This window comes from Mustela putorius, unplaced genomic scaffold, assembly GCF_011764305.1.
Source record: "Mustela putorius furo isolate JIRA1106 unplaced genomic scaffold, ASM1176430v1.1 tig00003983_pilon_pilon_pilon, whole genome shotgun sequence".
NCBI classification, from domain to species: Eukaryota; Metazoa; Chordata; class Mammalia; order Carnivora; family Mustelidae; genus Mustela; species Mustela putorius.
In genome coordinates this window covers 9538861-9557699 of record NW_025422123.1, presented here as the reverse complement: position 1 = coordinate 9557699, position 18839 = coordinate 9538861, and the positions used below count along the sequence as shown (strand labels likewise).

The window sequence follows — 18839 nt, the reverse complement described above, 5'->3', positions numbered from 1 at the left end:
GAGAGGGAGAATCTCTAGGAGGTTCCATGCCCAGTGCAAAGCTGGACACTGGCTCCATCTCACAACCCTGAGATCATGTCCCCAGCCAAAATCAGGAGTCCGGCACTTAACCAACTGAGCCACCCAGGCACCCCTAAAAGTTTTGAAATTTTGTTATGTTTTAAGATTTTATCTATTCACTTATTTTAGAGAGCAAGAGCCAGCCAGCGTGCAGGGAGGGGCGGTGGGTGGAGAACAAGAGAAGGCGGAGGGCTGAGCAGACTTGCACTGGATACAAAGCCCCACCTTCGGCTTGGCTTGTAAGGACCCTGAGATCAAGAGTTGGGCCGCTGAGGGACGCCTGGGAGGCTCAGTCCGTTAAGCTGCTGCCTTCAGGCTCAGGCACGGAGCCTGCTTTTCTCTCTGCCTCTGCCTGCTTGTGCGAGCTCTCTCTCTCTCTCTGACAAATAATAAAATCTTTAAAAAAAAAAAAAAAAAAGAGCTCGCTGCTGAACAAATGAGCCAGCCAGGCGCCCCTAGAAGTTTTAATTTTGTAAACACTATCTGCTTTCGATAGAGGTACCCACAGGGGTGGAAAAGCTTGGTGCCCTTGCTGTTACAGCACTCGCTGTCACTTCATAAATTGGCCGTTGGACTTGGTTGGTGCACATCTACACATCTCCGCAAAGCAGATCTCTTTCTAGGACAAGACCCTAAACTCAGGTGGATTCAGCAATATGATGCCCCCCAGTGAAGCCCAAGACAGCAAGAACAGCCTTCCCCACTATGTTGGGCTTCAGAAAGAGCTAGGTATGGAATTTAGAATGAAGGAGACTCCCCTATGCTCACCCTTTCATTATCTATAGAATCTGGGAGCTAGAGGAACCCCAAAGATTATATAATCATTCTTTTAAAAAAAAGATTTATTTATTTGACAAAGAGAGAGAGATCACAAATAGGCAGAGAGGCAGGCAGAGAGAGAGGGAAGCAGGCTCCCTGCTGAGCAGAGAGCCAGATGCAGGCTTCATCCCAATGACCTGTTCTGAAGGCAGAGGCTTCAACCCACTGAGCCACCCAGGCACCCCTGTAGAACATTTTTTTGTGATTGGTTTGCAGCCTTTAGAGGCTTAAGGCCATACTCTCCATTCTGATAAGGAATTGTATTTAAATACTCATCTTTTATTTAAATATTGATGCTTACAATTTTTAAGAAACATATAATTTTACCCACACAGCCATAATATGATTTTTTATTTTATTTTTTATAAAGATTTTTTAAAATTTTTATTTGACAGAGAGACACAGCAAGAGAGGGAACATGGCAGGGAGAGGGAGAGAGAGGGAGAAGCAGGCTTCCCACCAAGCAGAGAGCCCAATGAAGACCCCAGGACCCTGGGATCATGACCTGAGCTGAAGACAGATGCTTAACGACTGAGCCACCCAGGCGCCCTCTAGTACAATTTTTTAAAACAATATGAATACTAGTGGTAAATTTGGATTTAAAAAAAAAAATAAAGGTTTTGAGTAGCTTGTAAGTATACTTTCCAACCTTTTTTGTTTGTTTTTTAAGATTTTATTTATTTGACAGAGAGAGACACACAGAGATAGAAAACACAAGCAGGGGGAGTGGGAGAGGGAGAAGTAGGCTTCCTATGGAGCAGGGAGCCCGAAGTGCGCTCAATCCCAGGACCCTGGGATCATGACCTGAGCCAAGGCAGATGCTTAACAATGACTGAGCCACCCAGGCACCCCATCCATTTGAAAGAAAAGATTTTTGTTCTAAAGTTAATAATTATTTGCTTTCTCATCCAGAGGCATTAAAAAATATGTCAACATCGTAAGACACATGACATTTCATGTACCTTTTTTCTTTCTTAACTTTTAACCATCAAAAGCATGTTTTCTTCTCCTGACCTTAAATTATCAGGCCTTATTATCATGCTTTCAACGACTACATCGAGTAGATGTCACTTGTTTCATCATTCCCCAAATCCTGAACATTTAAAATTTTTCAAGAGAGTGAACACTTGGATAATTACAATCAATTTTCCAAATGGAATTTTTCCATTAATCAATACTGTTACCCAAAACAAATGTTTGTTTCCACTCTTCTCTACATGAAGATGTTATTTCTTGATATTTTACAAGGTAGAAAATTTTATCTAAGTGTTGTAATCTTTAATTGCCACCAAAACAGACCAAATAATTGCAGTCCTGCACCCCTAAATTGTCATGTCCCCGCCCCGTGCACGGATGCATACTGCAACTGCCTCTTGTTCTGTTAGTTCAGCGAATTTTAGAGAAACTAAATGTGAGGCATTGGGCTGTGGAAGAGACCATCACAGACTCTAAGTCAATTTAGTCTGACTTAACTGAAAATAAGAATAGAGGGGTTTTTAAAAATTAATTAATTTATTTGACAGACAGAGATCACAAGTAGGCAGAGAGGCAGGCAGAGAGAGAGGAGGAAGCAGGCTCCCCACTGAGCAGAGAGCCCGATGCAGGGCTCCATGCAGGGCTCAATTCCAGGACCCTGGGATCATGACCTGAGCTGAAGGCAGAGGCTTTAACCCACTGAGCCACCCAGGTGCCCCCAAAATAGAGGGTATTTTTAAAATGCAGTGCTTCCCTGGATTAGTTGAGTAGAGTAAATTCTTCATCCCCAAATGTGTGATGTTTTCCAAAAAACCTTAGCTTGGGACTATGGCTGGAGCTGGACCAACTCCCAGGCTATTCCAACTTGAGGACACATTAAAATCCTAGAATTGTGAAGTATGTACATACGGTAACTACAAGTGAAGGGCATCCTGTTTTTGTTTAGATTCAGACGAGGTAGAAATTTTTCAGAGGATGGATGCCAGTTTCTAAACTCCAGTCCAAAGGAACCTCTTGTCTGCTATGTCTCCCCAGACTGCACACTGGGACGCTGGGGGAGGGGAGGGGAGGGAAGCCACCCACCCACATGGACTCTGCTAACAGATAGATCATGGTGGATTCCTCTTCGGACTTTTTAATATATCATATAAGACCTAATTTGCTTTAATAAAGTCCTGTTAAGTGAGTGTAAAATTGATCCCTACATTGGTGGACTGCCACACTAATGAAAGGTCACTCCTTTACCATTAAACTTAGTGCACCTGCAAGGATTCCACCAATGTTTCAGAAGAGAGGTTTTCTTTGACCATTTCATGCTTTGTTATAAGCAATTTAAAGGTGTGCTAAAGTCCAATAAGACCTCTTCAGTATAAACCAATCTGCTCACTGAGCTCTTCTTCAAATGACACACTATTTGAGCCCTGGTAACAGGCTGCTTTAAGCAAGCATTGCTTATTGAAACAGCTGACTTAGCACATGCCATCCTGTCTTGATGCGATGAATGGTAAAATACCAAGACCACTTTGGAGAGTAATTCCTAACCAAATAAAAATTTGACTTTTTGAGTGTTTTATTTGTTTTTAAAGTTGGCTCCATGCCCAGCATGGAGCCCAACATGGGGCTTGAACTCATGACCCTGAGATCAAGACCTGAGCTGAGATCAAGAGTCAGAGGCTTAACCAACTGAGCCACCTGGGTGCCCCTTGTCTTTTTTGTTTCTCTCTCTCTTTTTTATATATATATATTTTATTTATTTATTTGACAGACAGAGAGAGGGGGAAGCAGGCTCCCTGCTGAGCAGAGAGCCTGATACAGGGCTCGATCCCAGGACCCTGGGATCATGACCTGAGCCAAAGGCAGAGGTTTTAAACCACTGAGCCACCCAGGCGCCCCTGTTTCTCTCCTTTTTGAACAGAGAAACTTTTACATGTTTATATGTATTTAGGGGTGGTGGTGGTGATAGGTGTTGCCATCTCTGGAATTGGTAATGGGCTCAGCCTGCTTCTCTCCCTTCTCGATGTGCAACAACACCTCCTTATAAAGAATCACAATCATTTTCACAGAAGTTTAAGTTCTGTTGGCTGGGACAACCTTAATAGATGGAGAATACAATTTTAAAGAATGAATAAGTTAGGGTTCCTCTTCAAAAAACTAAACAGGAGCCAGCCCTTGAGGGGCCCCTGGCAGGCTCAGTCAGCAGAGCAGGTGACTCTTGACCTTGGGGTTGTAAGTTTGAGCTCCACATTGGGTGCAGAGATTACTTAAAAAAAAAAAAAAAAAAAAAAAAAAAGCCAGCCCTTGAGAGCAGCATGAGGGTCAAGCTGGCTTTCAGTTATACACAACTGTAAACTCTGAAAAGGGAGAAAGGTTTGAAAGTTACCTTCCTTGGGCTCAGGTCATGATCCTGGGGTTCTGGGATTGAACCCCACTTTGGGCTCCCCGCTCAGCAGGAAGCCTGCTTTTCCCTCTCACTCCCCCTGCTGTGTTCCTTCTCTCACTATGTCTGTCAAATAAATAAAATCTTAAAAAAAGAAAAAAAAAGAAAGTTATCTCCCTCCTACTTCTCCACATTGAACTCTTAAGACTGTAGCTGCCTGCCTTCTAGAAGAGAGCCATGTAAGGGGGTTTAGCGCCCAAGCCAGCCCATAGCGTAGGGTGCTATGGCACTGTGGCTCTCTCCCAGGACACCAAAGCCAGTCCACCAGGGGCTCATAACCTGCTTGGGCCACTTACAGAATGTGACCTTAGGGAAGTTACTTAACCTTTCTGTGCTTCATTCATTCAGCAGCTATTTACTAAGAAGCTACTCTGTGCCAGGTACTAGACTAAGTGCTGGGGATAGACCAGTGAACAAAACAGACAAAAGTCCCCGTTCTTTCTGTGGTGGGAGAGGTGTCTGTGGGGAGGGGGCACTGATAATCATGTTTTTAAGGAACTGGGTGGTGGGGACTCGGGCATTCAGTTTGTAAAAAACCAGTGAGCTGTATACTTAGGTATACTTTCCTGTATGTGCTTTACCTCAGTAGTTTCTAGGAATCCCTGGGCTTCAGGCCATAGCTATGGTAAATCAGTATGTAAAGCACAGAAAGCTGGGCTCCTCGCAGGGTCCACACTGAAAAACCACCTGCTGTTATTGCCACAAAACTCCTTAGAAAAAAATGGGCCATCAGGGGACGCTCAAGAGGGATTCAGCAGCTTCAGCTGCTAGGCACAGCCCACGGAGCCTTCCTCTCAACCAGTTAGGAGAGGGCTGTGCATGTCACACACACACACACAAAACAGGCTTTAAGACCAAAAAAAAAAAAAAAAAAAAAAAAAGGAGGAGGGGTACCTGGGTGGCTCAGTTGGTTAAGCATCTGCCTTCAGCTCAGGTCATGATCCGAGTGCTGAGACCAAGCCTCACATCAGGCTCCCTGCTTGGTGGGGAGTCTGCTTCTCCCCCTCCCACTCCCCTGGCTTGTGTTCCCTCTCTTGTTGTCTGTCAAATAAATAAAATCTTTAAAAAAATAGAAGAGGCATTTTGCTCTTACTTGTGAACTCAGGGGCTGCAGGGCCACTGGGGACATGTGGCCAGCTGTGCGCTGCACAGATTTCGGATCTGAGGGGCTGTCATTCCTATTGCAAATAGCATGGGTTTGCCAATTTATTATGTTCTGGCGGCCAAGTGTCTTATCCTAAGATTTATATTAAATACATGACTTTCTAACAGATGAAGTCAAAGGTATGAAGAGCACTGTCTTCTAACTCACAAAAAAGATACCGTGTGGGAATAACATCCAGAAACTGGGAAATAGAGGAAACCGCTTTCTAGAAATTGCCCTTTAAAATAAATACAGAGGAAGGCCTGGGTGGCTCAGTCGGTTAAGCTTCCCACTCAGATCATGATCTCAGGGCTGCAGGATTGAGCCCCTCGTTGGGCTCCACACCCGGAGAGGGGCCTGCTCAAGATTCTCTTTCCCTCTCAAAAAAACTAAAAAAATAAATAAAATGAACACACAGTCCCTGGGTAGCTGCCCGAGACTTCACTCCCAGAAACCGGCTTTCTAGTTGGTTCATCAGCCTTTGCGGTTCTGGATGATGGAAGTTTCTGCCACAGACTGATCCTTTCTGAATTCTGACTGGCTGTGCCTCTGAGAACAAGACCCTGACATTGACTTCATGGAGGTCCTGCTGCCCGCTCTTTGCACAACACCCTGTGTGGGTGGGCTCCAGCTGGCCTCCTCTTAACAGCTTTGTTAGATAAGCAAGTCCCTAAGCCACCAAGTATGAGATGGGCCCAGACATCTGTCTAAGAGGCATTCCATGTGACACTCATGTTCAGGTGAGTTTAAGAAATCCTGTTCTAACAGGATTTCCAATAAGGGGACTAAAATCTAGTTAACCTGAGCTCAGCCAGACCCCTCCCTCACTTCATGGAGAGACAGGGTGTGGGAGAGCAGGAGGCAGGAGGCAGGTTTGGAAAGGTCTGGATGTGTGGTGGGGAGAGGAAAAGAAAAACCTGGGGAGCTGGATCTCGCCTCTGGCTCTTCGAGGCTGGGCCAGGGAGGCGGTTGCCTGCTGGGGTAGGTGGGTGGAAAGCTAGTGCGTGTGCAACACGTCCGGCCCTTTGGGGGGTAGGGAGAGGAAGGTGCTATCCACAGCAGCCACAGGTCAAAGAGCAAAGCAGTCACAGCACCATCTGCCCTCTGCTCTGGGACCGGGCCTGGATTGGGCCACTAGGCCTACACCCCAGCAAAGGGACAGGTCTTTGTCCTATCCTACTTTAGAGATCAGTGAAGCTCTGGATCCGGACATAAGCCAGGCACTCAAGTGCAGTGTGTTAGAGACAGAACAGGGGTATCAGAGACTAGCCACAAAATCCTACAGTCCAGGGGGCTACAAAGAGTTTCCCAGCCCAGAGCTCCAGGTTCCTGAGCTCCAGTCCTGAGTCCAGGGCAGGAACTGAGCCTCTACCTGGAATCTCACTAAGATGGGTGGGGGCAGGGGGGCTAAACTCTAGAGGAATCATCCTCCAGGGACGTTTCCAAAGCCTCACCAACCAGAGGAAAACAGCTCCCAGTTTGCTCCACCCTCTCTGGCCCTGGCTGTCCCACCTCACAGAAGGCCTGAGCCCAAACTACAAGAGCTCCCTTCACCCCCAGTTATTTCAGACCCTGGAGCATTTCCCTGGAGTCGGGGTCTGTGGCACCCCACTAGGCCCAGGCCAGAAACATGAAGGGGTCTGCGGGGGTGATCCCTGGGGGCCAGGTGGGGGCATGGTGCTGGCAGGACCTCCTGCTACTGTCTCCTTCTAAGAAGCCATAGTTCCTTCCTCCTTTACTTTGGGAAGAGGTTTACCGGTAGGGGTGGAGTTGTGGCTAAGAAGCCAAACCAGTTTAATGTGGGTCACACTGCCAGTACCAGGTGGCAGCCATGGGGTAGTAGAAACACAACGGACCCAGAGGCTGAATCCTGAGTCTCAGTTCCCCAGGTACACTTAACAGCAGGACTTCGGGCGTGTCACTTCATTTGGGCCTCAGTTTTGCCTTCTACCAAATGAGGCTAATGGCACCCATCCCACAGGAGTTGTACGGGTTCACATTAAAGCCCGGCAGGGGGCGGGGGGGGGGAGCGTGTACAGTTGTCATTACCACTGTTATTGAGCATCCTGATCCCTGCCCTCGGGGCAGAATGGGGAGGTGCCTGGGCCTCCTGCAACTTCTCCCTGAGGCCAGCCTTCCTATTCCTCCCCGCTCCCAGAGAACATGCTGGAACCTGCACTGGGGGACTGGAGTGTCCTCCCCTCCGGGCACAACAATTAGAAAGAGCGGAGTGCTAAGTTGTGGTCATCAGGGAACAAGGTTCAAGATCAACAGGTAGAGCAGATGGAGATGGGAAGGAGGGCGGGATCTGGTGGGGTCATCAGTAAACAGTTTACACAACAAATGGGAAGGCCTTCCAGGAGAGAGGAGAGGATGGAAGGCAGCCAGGTGCCCAGGGCACAAGTGAGGCCCCTCCTGGCCTGGGGAGCTCAGGGAGTCCAAGGCAGCTCAGTGGGCAGCTGAGGGGCAGTCCAAAGCCTTGTGCTGGGCCACGTCTCCAAACAACCCGGGCCCTCCCTGCACTTGCTGTTCCCCAGAGCAGACAGACCAGCCTCAGTGATGGGAGGATGGGAGCTGCCTCTTTGTCCTCAGCCCCCCACGGCTGGAAGGTAAGGGGCAAGAAAGAGCAACAAGGGCTCCGGGCCTCTCTGAGGAGCTGGAGGGGACTCAAAAATTGGAACAAAAAAGGCCAAAAGGTTTTTACTCTGTGAGCCCTGGGGAGGGCCAGGCAGAGTGCCAGGTGTCCACAGGAGGGGTCAGGGGTGGGGTGGCCTGTAGTCTTGCTTCCCCATCGGGGAGAAGGAAGGGGAGGTGAAGGCTGGGGTGCCCTCCCATGGACCCCACACCTGCCCCTCCGGAGTTCACACCGGAGTCCCCCACAGGCAGGAAGTGGAAGGGCCTGCCCGAAGCTGGGGTCAGGAGAGCCGTTTGGTAGAGGGAGGAGGCGAGTTCTTCCCTGACCCTGTCTTTCCTGGTGGCAAGCCGCCAGGCAGGGCCTGGAACAGGACAGCTGTCCGCCAGCCAGAGCGGGGTCCCGGATTCCTCAGGTTCCAGATCAGAGGTCTCGGTTCAGGGGGCACTGGGTTAGGCTCAAAGCTCATCCGGGGGGCTGTGTGTGAGAGGGGACGCCTTCTGGATGCCCTCATCCTCATCGGGGCTGGGGTCTTCCTCCAGGCCACCTAGCTCCTTCCTCTGTTTGCTGCCGCCGCCCGATGCCTTGACCCTGCTGCTCTTCTTTTTAGACTTCTTCCCTCCCAGGGCGGCTGTGTCCCCCTTCTTGCCGGACCACTGCTCTGCCAGGCAACCTGGGGTGAAGAGAAACACCCGCGACGGATTGGTTTGCTGGGAGCAGAGCACTGACGATGGCGGGGATGAGGGTGGGAGCAGGGACGCAGAACTGACACCCCGCGGAGAGTCCCTGTCGCCTGCCTCACTGAGGCCCCGGAGGGGTATCTGCATCCCCTTCCTGTGGTTCTGCACCTGCTTTCAGTACCTCTTATTCCACCCTGTCCCCTCAAGCTCCCCAAGGGCAGAGCTGCGAGGATGCCTTCTATTTCTTATTTCTCTTCAATCCTCATACCCACCTCCCCTGAGGGGGAGCGAGCAGTAAAACGGAGGGCACAGAGCCCTGCCCTCTCCCGCCGTCACACTCACTGGTGTCCTTGCCCTTCAGCACGTGATTGGCGCAGAGGAACTGAGTCAGGTCTTCCTCCTGGTGGTTCCTGTACCAGTCCTCGATCACCTCCTCAAACTCTTCCACCAGCACGTCACACTACGAATCACAACACGGTGCATTGGCAAAGCCCCAGCACTGACTCGCTCCCTGGGGAGCTCAGCTGAGTCTCACAAACCACCGCAGGCCAGGCAGATGGCTGTGATTCCCCGAGAAAACTGAAGCTGGAGAGATGAGACAACTTGACCAAAGCCCCCCAACCCTCACCCTCAACTCTTGGTGGCCTTCTTCAGCCACAGACTTGGTCCCCACGCTCCCCTGGGAGGCAGGGCAGCCTCTGAAGGCTGAGAGGCCCGTACCTGCTTCTTGAGGTCAGCCACCTCTGCAGAGGTCTCATTCCACAGCTCGTAGGGGATATCCATCACCACCTTGACCCCTTTGTGGACCAGGTTGTGCAGGGTCTCAAAGGTCTCAGACATGCCCTGGAAGAGGCAGCGGGTCTGAGTGGCTTAGAGTGTTCTCTACCCCCCACCCTCCTCTCTGGGTAGTGCTGGAAGCCCGACCAGCCAGCTGAGTCAGGGCCCTCCAAGGCTTCTCATACTTGACTTCACCTTCTTCTCCCCTCTTTCAGGCCTGCCCCCCACAACCCCTACACACCTACACACTCACATACACACACACACACACACACACACACACACACACACACACACACACCACGGCTCCCCACACCTCAACCTTCCAAAAAGGACTGCTGTTCGCCTTCAGGCTCTTTGAATGGCTACTCCTTTTCCAGGAATTAAGTGTGTCCTGGCTCTTTCCCCTCACTGTGCCCAGGAACACTCCCTCATGTCTAGACCCACTGCCTACTCCGGCTTCTTCCTGGGGCTTGTGTCTTTCCTGGGCCGGAAGGGGGCAGGTGAGGCAGTGAGGACGCCTAGTTCTGCAAAAATATTTCTGCCAGCTACCTAGGTCTTCTCCCCAGAGACTCCATCTATACACTGTCCATTTCCTCTTTCTTCCCAGAGGCGATGCATGCAAATACAAGCAAATCCACATACAAATGTATCATCCTCTCTTGCCCCCACCTCTTATACAAGTGGCAGTAGGTGTCAGCCACACTATTCTGTCCTTTGCCTTTTTTTACTAACAGACCTTGGAGACAATATGAATTCAACTCATAAAGAGCTGACCTCATTCTTTGTTTTGTCCACCGAATGGCCGTATCAATTTATTTAGCCACCAGTGAATGAGTGGGGTGTTTCTAACTTTATTGCTATAGACAACAGTTTTAAACATTTTTATATCAAAGCAAAACACAGATTTATTACTAAATAAGAGTACAAAATTCGTACAAATTTTATTTTATTTTTAAAATATTTTATTTATTTACTTGTCAGAGAGACAGAATGAGCAAGGGGAGTGGCAAGCAGAGGCAGAGGGAGAAGCAAACTCCCAGCTGAGCAAGAAGCCTGATGTGGACTCAATCCCAGGACTCTGGGATTATGACCTCGGCCTAAGGTAGACACTTAACTGACTGAGCCACCCAGGTGCCCCTTTATTTTATATTTTATTTTTTAAAGAGGCTCCACTCCCAGCATGGAGCCCACTGCAGGGCTTGAGCTCACAACCCTGAGATCAAGACCTGAGCTGAGATCAAGAGTCAGAGCTGGGCGCCTGGGTGGCTCAGTGGGTTAAGCCGCTGCCTTCGGCTCCGGTCATGATCTCGGGGTCCTGGGATCGAGTCCCGCATCGGGCTCTCTGCTCAGCGGGGAGCCTGCTTCCTCCTCTCTCTCTGCCTTCCTCTCTGCCTACTTGTGATCGCTCTCTGTCGAATAAATAAATAAAAATCTTAAAAAAAAAAAAAAAAAAAGAGTCAGATGCTTGGGTGGCAGTCAGTTGGGCGTCCTCCTCTTGGTCTTGGCTCGGGTCACATCAGGGTTGTGAGATCAAGCTTGGCATGGACCCCTGCGCATCAGGCTCTGTACTCAGCAGAGTCTGCTTGAGACTTTCTCCCTGTCCTTCCCTCCAGTGCACACATGCACTTGTGCTTTCTCTCTCTCAAATGAATAAATCTCAAAAAAAAAAAAAAATTAAAAATTAAAAAAAGGAGTCAGCCACTTAACCAGCTGAGCTACCCCGGTGCCCCTAAATCTTAAAGATAAAGTCTCTAAGATTTCTGCTGCTTAAGACTATCCCTCTAGGTTCCCCAGGGATTTCTAACTAAAAGACTCCACAAGAAGGGTACTTAGGTGGAGAAGTATGCGAGACAAGTCTCTTACCATATGGGCCTGGCACTGAAAATGTTGAAGCAAAGAACTGTGGGCCTTGTGGTAAGAAGCTCATTCTTCAGGGACAGAGGCATTTGTGCACAGAGTAAGTGCATTAAATGTCACACAGGAACCCTGACAGAGGTCCAGGTGAGTGCCCTGTGGGCCTAAAGGGATAAGGTGATCACTGCCGCCCTCAACCCTGCTGTGTCTTCTGACATCTCCTCTAAACCCCATAGCACTGCAGTCTGAGCTCTCCCTGAGTCAGTGGTCAGCCTCCACAGGAGAGGGGGAGGCATTTCAGATGGGGTGGGTGAAGGAGGGCCCAGTTCACTGGGAACTGGGTGGCTCAGTCATTGGGCATCTGCCTTCGGCTCAGGTCATGATCCCGGGACCTTGAGATCGAGCCCCGCGTTGGGCTCTCTGCCTGGCAGGAGGCCTGCTTCTCCCTCTCCTGACCCCCTGCTTGTGTTCCCTCTCTCGCTCTGTTTCTGTCAAATAAATAAATAAAATCTAAAAAAAAAAAAAAAAAAAAAAAAAAAAAAAGTACCTATTGCCACTGGAAAGTCAGAGCACTCAGGAGGCGAGAAATGCAAGTAGCAATCGGTAAAGCAATCGGTAAAGATCGGGTCAAGGCCAAGGACGGAAGCTCCCTAACCAGGATCTTCAAGTCACAGCCACAACAACAGACCACTTAGATACATGCAGGCCTTGCCCTGTGGGGAAGGACAAGCACAAACCCAACCTTGGCAAACCGGTTGCTGCCGGTCCTCTCCTTGTGCAGGCTGTAGTCCAGGAGCCTCTTGCAGATGGTCTCAGTGACTTCGATTAAGCGTAAGTCCCTGCAGAGACAGGAGCACAAGAGGGACTGAGCTCCTTTCCCAGCCCCAGCGGATTAGCGTTCCGTCCCTCCAGCCCTGCTACCCCAACACCTGCGCATCTCACCAAAGGGAAGTCAGAGCTGGAAGGAAGATAGGTCATCTGGTCTGGGGGCTCTGAAATGCTGGAACACAGACCAGAGAGACAAAATGTAACAGCTCTATGGGAAGGCATCCTTTATAAAGCAAAGTGATTCAATATTTAGATGTTTTTCTAAGGCAAAATGTATTAAATTTTGATGTCAAAATATTTTATTTTGAAAGGATGATCATGGCTGATGAAGGTTTTTTGGGGGCTTATTTTTAATATTTATTACTGGTAAAATTAAAAGTGGGTAATCCTTAGTTATTAATTTTTTTTTAAAATTGCATTGGCCCATGAAATCCAAGAGTCTGGGATGAGATAAGGTCGAACCACCTTGCTTTGACAGAGTCTTTGACAAGTCTGAGGCTCAGTGGAAGGAAGGGATTTATGAAGATCCCACAATTAGTTGGGGTAAAACCAGCGGGCAAACTCAGGTGTTGATGAGAACTGCCTCCCTTTGGTGGGTTTGCCTGGCTGGGAGGGAGAGGGAATTCCACGTGACCGAAACCTTTAGGAACAAAAGAGTCCAGGTCAGTGGGTAACCCCCTTCACTTACGACTTGGTGTATTTGACGCCGGAAGCCTTCCGATCCAGGATGCCATAGCCTGTGTCGATCACTTCCTTGGTCTTTCCTGTCTCCTCAAAAGCAGACTTCAGCTCCACGGCGACATATTTACACACTGGGGGTGGGAGACACAGGACAGCCCACTGAGCCTATGTGAGTCTGACAGGAAGGAGCCAGCTCCCAGCCAGATATGCCATGGTGGGTGCCTCTCCAGACGGGGTCAACACTCAGGGCAGGGAAGGAGTTAGCCCCAGACCACCACGTGGAGGTCACTGGGTGATACTCGGCTCCAAGATTCGCTGCTCCCTGTCCAGTCCTGGCCCTTATCCTACTGACTCCATTTCTCCCAGTTGCTTCTTGCCCCCCCCACCCCCTCTAATCATTTTAAATTTTCAAACATATAAAAAAGCTGAATGAGTATGAGTAATTATACACCTTCCACTCATTTCAACAGTTTGTTCATGATCTGCCACAATCTCTCTCCAGTATAAGAAATAAAATAACAGAATAATACAGTAATATAGCTCAACAGCATATACACTGTTTTTGCTAAACCATTCTGAAAGTAAGTTGCAGACAACATGACCTTTCACCCCTCAAAATGCCCTCACGCATCTCTGGAGAACAAGGATTTTCTTCTACCAACCATAAAAACATACTGATCCTCGGAAAATGAACAATAATTCCAATATCGCCTAATACTCAGTCCGTATTTAAATTTCCCCCATTGTCCCCAAATGTGCGGTCTGCCTGTTTTATGACTTGATTTCATATGCTGTTCTGGCTCCACCACTCTGAGCCTACCAAGGTCATCTGCTCCATCCCCTCCAAAGGCCTTGCTCCCACCAACTCTGTTACATTCATCCTCTCATTTCCTCTTACTCTTCCTCGGTTACTAAGCAACCCCTGTGTGCCAGGCACTGTCTGGGGATTCGCAGCTGAAAAGAGTTTCCTCCCTGCCAAATACATTCCAATGGAGTGATCACCGTGCGTAAGGAGTAAGGAGTATTGCCGCTGAACGTGAGCTTTGCCCAAGGCCATGGGAGAGCGCTTCATGCCTTCTATGGGCTTTTCTACCCATTCTCCCAGCCTCACTTTTATTATTATTATTTTTTTAAAGATTTTATTTATTTGAGAGAGAGTGAGAGACAGAGAGAAAAAGCATGAGCAGGGGTAGTTAGGTAGGGAGGGGCAGAGAATCTCAAGTAGACTGAGCCCAGAGCCTGATGTGAGGCTCAAACTCCGAGTTCAGGGCTCAATCTCATGACCCTGAGATCAGGACCTGAGCTGAAACCAAGAGTTGGCTGCTTAACCAAGTGAGCCACCCAGTGCCCTATAACCTCACTTTAATTTTTTAAAAAAGATTTTTATTGGGGCGCCTGGGTGGCTCAGTGGGTTAAAGCCTCTGCCTTCAGCTCGGGTCATGATCCCAGGGTCCTGGGATCAAGCCCCGCATCAGGCTCTCTGCTCTGCAGACAGCCTGCATCCTCCTCTCTTGCTGCCTGCCTCTCTGCCTACTTGGGATCTCTCTCTGTCAAATGAATAAATAAAATCTTTTAAATAAATAAATAAATAAAAATTTTTATTTATTTATTTGAGAGAAAGAGAGGAAACACAGCACAAGGTGGGGGGCGGGAGAGAGGAGAAGCAGACTCCCAGCTCAGTGGGGAGGCTGACACAGGGGACAATCCCAGGATCCTAAGATTAGCACCTGACCCAAAGGCAGACGCTCAACTGACTGAGCCACCCAGGCGTCCCACAACCTCACTTTAAAAAACATCCTCTTGGGGCACCTGGGTGTCTCAGTTGGTTAAGCGACTGCCTTTGGCTCAGGCCATGATCCTAAAGTCCCAAGATCGAGTCCTGCATCTGGCTCCTTGCTCTGCAGGGAGTCTGCTTCTCCCTCTGACCTTTCCCTCCTCATGCTCTCTCACTCTCTCAAATAAATAAATAAAATCTTTAAAATAAAAAAATAAAAACCTCCTCCTGGGGCACTGGTTTCCCTCTGCCCCTCCTCCTACTCGTTCTCTCAATGGCTCTCTCAAATAAATAAATAAATAAAATCTTTAAAAAAAAAATAAATAAAGCCTCTTCCTTCTGCAAAGCTCTTCTGGGCCCTCCCCCGACCTGTTCTGATTTCATCTGGGTCTCTACAGGATCCATGTTCTAAGAGCTCTTGGTCACTTTGTGTCTCCCCAACTATAAGGGTACACAAAGTAAGTATCACGTATTGGACTTTTTCTATATTCCTCTAGTCTGGGACTCTGTGTTAGATACTTAAATATTGCAAAGAGACTGTGTTTGTGATGGAGCAGCTTCTGATGCCTCTGAACAAATATGATCTATAGACTAAATGCCACTAGTATTGTTATAATGCTGACAGCAGAATTTGATAGAAGACCAATTTACCATCAAAACCCCCCACCCCCGAAACCAAAAACCAAAAACCAAACCATCCCCTGAAGGCTTGCTTGGTAAAATTTTATAACATATACATTTAATATATGGCTTGGAGAACTTGGAACACATGAAAAATTCCATGTGATCTCAGAGTCTGCCACGAATTGAGGCGGCTCACCTCCCTGGCTCTCTAGCCAGGAACACCTGTCCCCCTCCCCCTCTCCGTTCTGCACTCTGGGTAAGCTCATCATTTTTCTGGCTTTTGCCCCCTTCTCCCACGCCCTCAGTGTGTAGGATTCCAGGCCCTGGGGAGCTGGAACCTCCTTTCTCTCTTGTGCCCATCAACCACAACCCTGCTTCTCAACTCATCCAAACCTTACCTATTCAAGACTCCCTCTGGGGATCCCACCCAGAACTAGACTTGGAGGAGACTCATGGCACAGACCCCAGACTCTCATGGATACCCACCTACTCTTTTTCCAGGCAGGTCCTCCTTCCTCTGTGCCAAGGCCTATTTTACTCAGGCTTTGGAGCCAGGAGGCAGGCTTTGTGGACCAGACACAGTCAGCATTTAGTAATAAAGGTGCAACAATGATAAATAAGAGCAAATACACTATTAAGAAGAGCCTAAGAGTTTGCCAAGCCATCCTGTAACTGAAAATTCCTTTAAAACTAATCTTTATCGGGATGTCTGGGTGGCTCAGTCAGTTAAGCGTCTGTCTTCAGCTCAGGTCATGATCCCAGCATCCTGGGATGGAGTCCCCAGTCAGCTCCCTGCTCAACAGGGAGCCTGCTTCTACCTCTGCCTTTCTCCCTCTCCCCTGCAACCTGCTTGTGCCCTTTCTCTCTGACAAATAAATAAATAAAATCTTTTAAAAAATAAAAGAAATTATTCTTTACCTACTACCTACAAAATGAGGCTGGACTAGAATGATCTCTAAGATGTTTGCCAGCTCTATGCTTCTGAGTCTGTGAATGCCTCCTAAGGGAAAGAAATGTGAGGTTCTCAGGCTATGAGAATAGAAAACAAAGAGAGGAAGTGAAACCCCCAAACCATACCATATAGGTTAGGACTAGAGCAAGAGTGAAAGGAAAGCATCCCAACTCTCTGCCTTCCTATTTATGGAAGAGAGGGACAAGGTACAGGCTAGAACCCACACTGCGAGCCCTCCCAGTGAAGTCGGCTCATTTCATCTTTCATTTCTCAAATGAAAGGATTATGTGTCCCAATCCACCCCATCCCTACTTCCCAGTGCTTAGGGAACATCTGGCCTGCTGTACGCTCTGAATTGGGATGAAACAGTTTTATAGCCAACTTTCAGAGGGGTCTGGGGTTATGGAGATGGCAAGGAAGGAGTGACTATGAAGGTCTGCATAGAAAAAAGAAATGGTGTGTCAGTAGGGGAGGTGCGGGGATGGGGGGGGGGCGGGGAGAAAAGGTAGCCCATTCATAGTCCTGCATCACTGGCATGGGTGCTGGTGGTATTTTTCTCTCTCTGAAGTTCTATGCCTCCATCCCTGTATCTTTGGGATACACTTTCTCCTGATTCCTCAAATCCTCCTCCCTCACCAAATTCTCCCACGCTAGATCTACTCTTATCCCAAAGTGGCCCTATTTTTCTCCCCATAGGCCTCAGACCCTTCTCCTTCCTCCACACCCACCCGCAGCCCCCACGTGTTTGTCTTTATTTCAAAAATATTCCCTGGATGCCCACCAGGCACTGTGTGAATAAATATCTGAGACAAGGTCCCTGTCCTCGAGGAGCTTAAGGCTAGTGGTGGAGTCTATCAATTACACAGATAGCTTGTGGTGAGGGCCCTTCCTAAGGACAGTCATACGGACATTTTCAGTTCCTCAAACTTGTCCTTTGCTTCTTAGCCTGTAGGCCTCTGTATCTGCGGTTTCCTGAGAGACTCCCTCTTTTCATGTCTCTTCGCCCAGCTAACTCCTAATTACTGTTTGGTCCTCCTGTACGAATTCCTGACTTCCCTTTCCACACAGCCTCCCTCCCACCCCCCACACCCCTGTAGGCTAGATTAGATGCCTGGATCGTAACTGCTTGTTCTGCACCGGCTTGAGAGCTCCAAGTGACCCGAGACCTGATCTCTTGCCCCGCCCCCCGCGTCCCCAGCGTCCAGCACAGTGCCAGGCACACAGTAGCTTCAGTAAATGAAGAGGATCCTCCTGCTCAGGGAGCCAAGGCCCTTCCATCCCCCCACCCGACTCCGCACGCCCCGCCTCTCTGGCGGGATTCTCCCCCGGGGCCCCGCCCCCTCACCTTCGCATTTGCTGGGAAGTCGAACCCAGTCGGTCTCCTCGGCGTGCGCGGAGCTGGGGCCCAGCTCCGGGGCCGGCAGTAGCAGCAGCAGCAACAGTAGCAGGGAGAGAAGCAGAAGACAGCGGGGCCCGGGTCGGGGCGCGAGCTCAGGCAACGGCTCCATGGTCCAGCCGGACCCGACCCCAGCGGACCCGGCTGCGCTTCCTCCCGCGGCGCGCGCTGGGCAGCTTCCCGCAGCCGCTTCCGGGACTGCACACGTGCCTCGGCGTAACCAGGGCAACAGAGAGCCCCCCGCCCCCACCCGCGGCTGCCTCCGGCCACCTCGGCCCGCCCCCAGAGCCCAGGAAGGCCCGCGGACTACGCAGCCAATGGGCTTTCCGGGGCTTGCCCTGCAGCGAATGGGAGGGCGATCTTTTTTTCAGTCTTGACCAATGAGAGAGCTCATGGTGTCCTCAGTGACCTATGGCAGCATCTTTCCCCACCCACTAACGGATGTTCTGGGAGGGCCTGGAGGACTACGACGCGGAGGCGGGAAGTAGCGGTCTGGCCCTTGAATGGGAGGTCCGACTCTTGGATCGTGGTAGAGGTGCGGAAGGCAGTCTTTTCGGCCTTCTCCGCCTCCTTGCACGTCACTTCACTCCTGGGGTCGTAATGCAGCAAATGCTTATTAAGCACCTGTTTTTTAATTTTGTTATTATTATCGTTGTTGTTATTGTTGTAATTGCTAATCTCTAGTAGGCGCTGCGGGTGAGACCTTGGCTACGCAAACAGTCCCCAGTCTTCAAACTGTCTTAGTGCCAAGTGATCCTAGATTGGTCCCCTGAGAGCTAGAACAAGTCGCCTCCTTTCTGAGCCTCAGTTTCTTTTCTTTTTCCCTCCTTCCTGCCTTCCTCCGCAAAACAAGGATTTGGCTAATTACGATTGTATTTCCCTTCCATCTCCCCAGCAATAACCGGGTGCCTGACACGAGGAGATGCTCGGTGGGGCCCCATCTGCTGTATCATCAAGAGGAGGACTTTCTGGGTCTTTGGGGCTGCTTGGACTGCCCCTGAGCTGTTAGAGCATAGTTTGCTATCACCACCTTGGGGGAAAGAAGACTAAGGTAGAACCACTGGTCCAGCCAATTGTCCGGTGCTGCCCAGGAGGCACCTAGGTTCAGGTGAAAGCTCCCAAGATTCCTGGGAGTTGTTACTGGAGAAAGAAACCCCTGGAAAGCCTGGATCTCCTGCCAGTGCTGGAGAAACAGGCCACACG

The 18839-nt window shown here is 49.5% G+C and overlaps 1 protein-coding gene across 3 annotated transcripts; it reads right to left on the bottom strand.

The window, feature by feature from the left end:
* Positions 1-8407: 8407 nt before the first annotated feature.
* On the bottom strand, positions 8408-17874 carry CNPY3 (canopy FGF signaling regulator 3). Of its 3 annotated transcripts, XM_045071156.1 has the most exons (7): positions 17586-17859; positions 12898-13021; positions 12311-12381; positions 12124-12254; positions 9468-9590; positions 9090-9207; positions 8408-8740 (listed from the first exon to the last, which is right to left on the bottom strand). In XM_045071156.1, exons 1-7 carry the CDS (start codon positions 17746-17748, stop codon positions 8526-8528), a joined length of 945 nt encoding a protein of 314 aa, XP_044927091.1. In that variant the 5' UTR covers positions 17749-17859; the 3' UTR covers positions 8408-8525. The 3 variants fall into 3 exon arrangements, 2 of the variants coding, with proteins under 2 accessions (XP_044927091.1, XP_004739938.1); XM_004739881.3 differs by lacking the exon at positions 12311-12381 and having other exon boundaries at positions 12124-12220; positions 17586-17856; XR_006604121.1 differs by lacking the exons at positions 8408-8740; positions 9090-9207 and having other exon boundaries at positions 12124-12220; positions 12324-12381; positions 17586-17874.
* Positions 17875-18839: the final 965 nt, after the last annotated feature.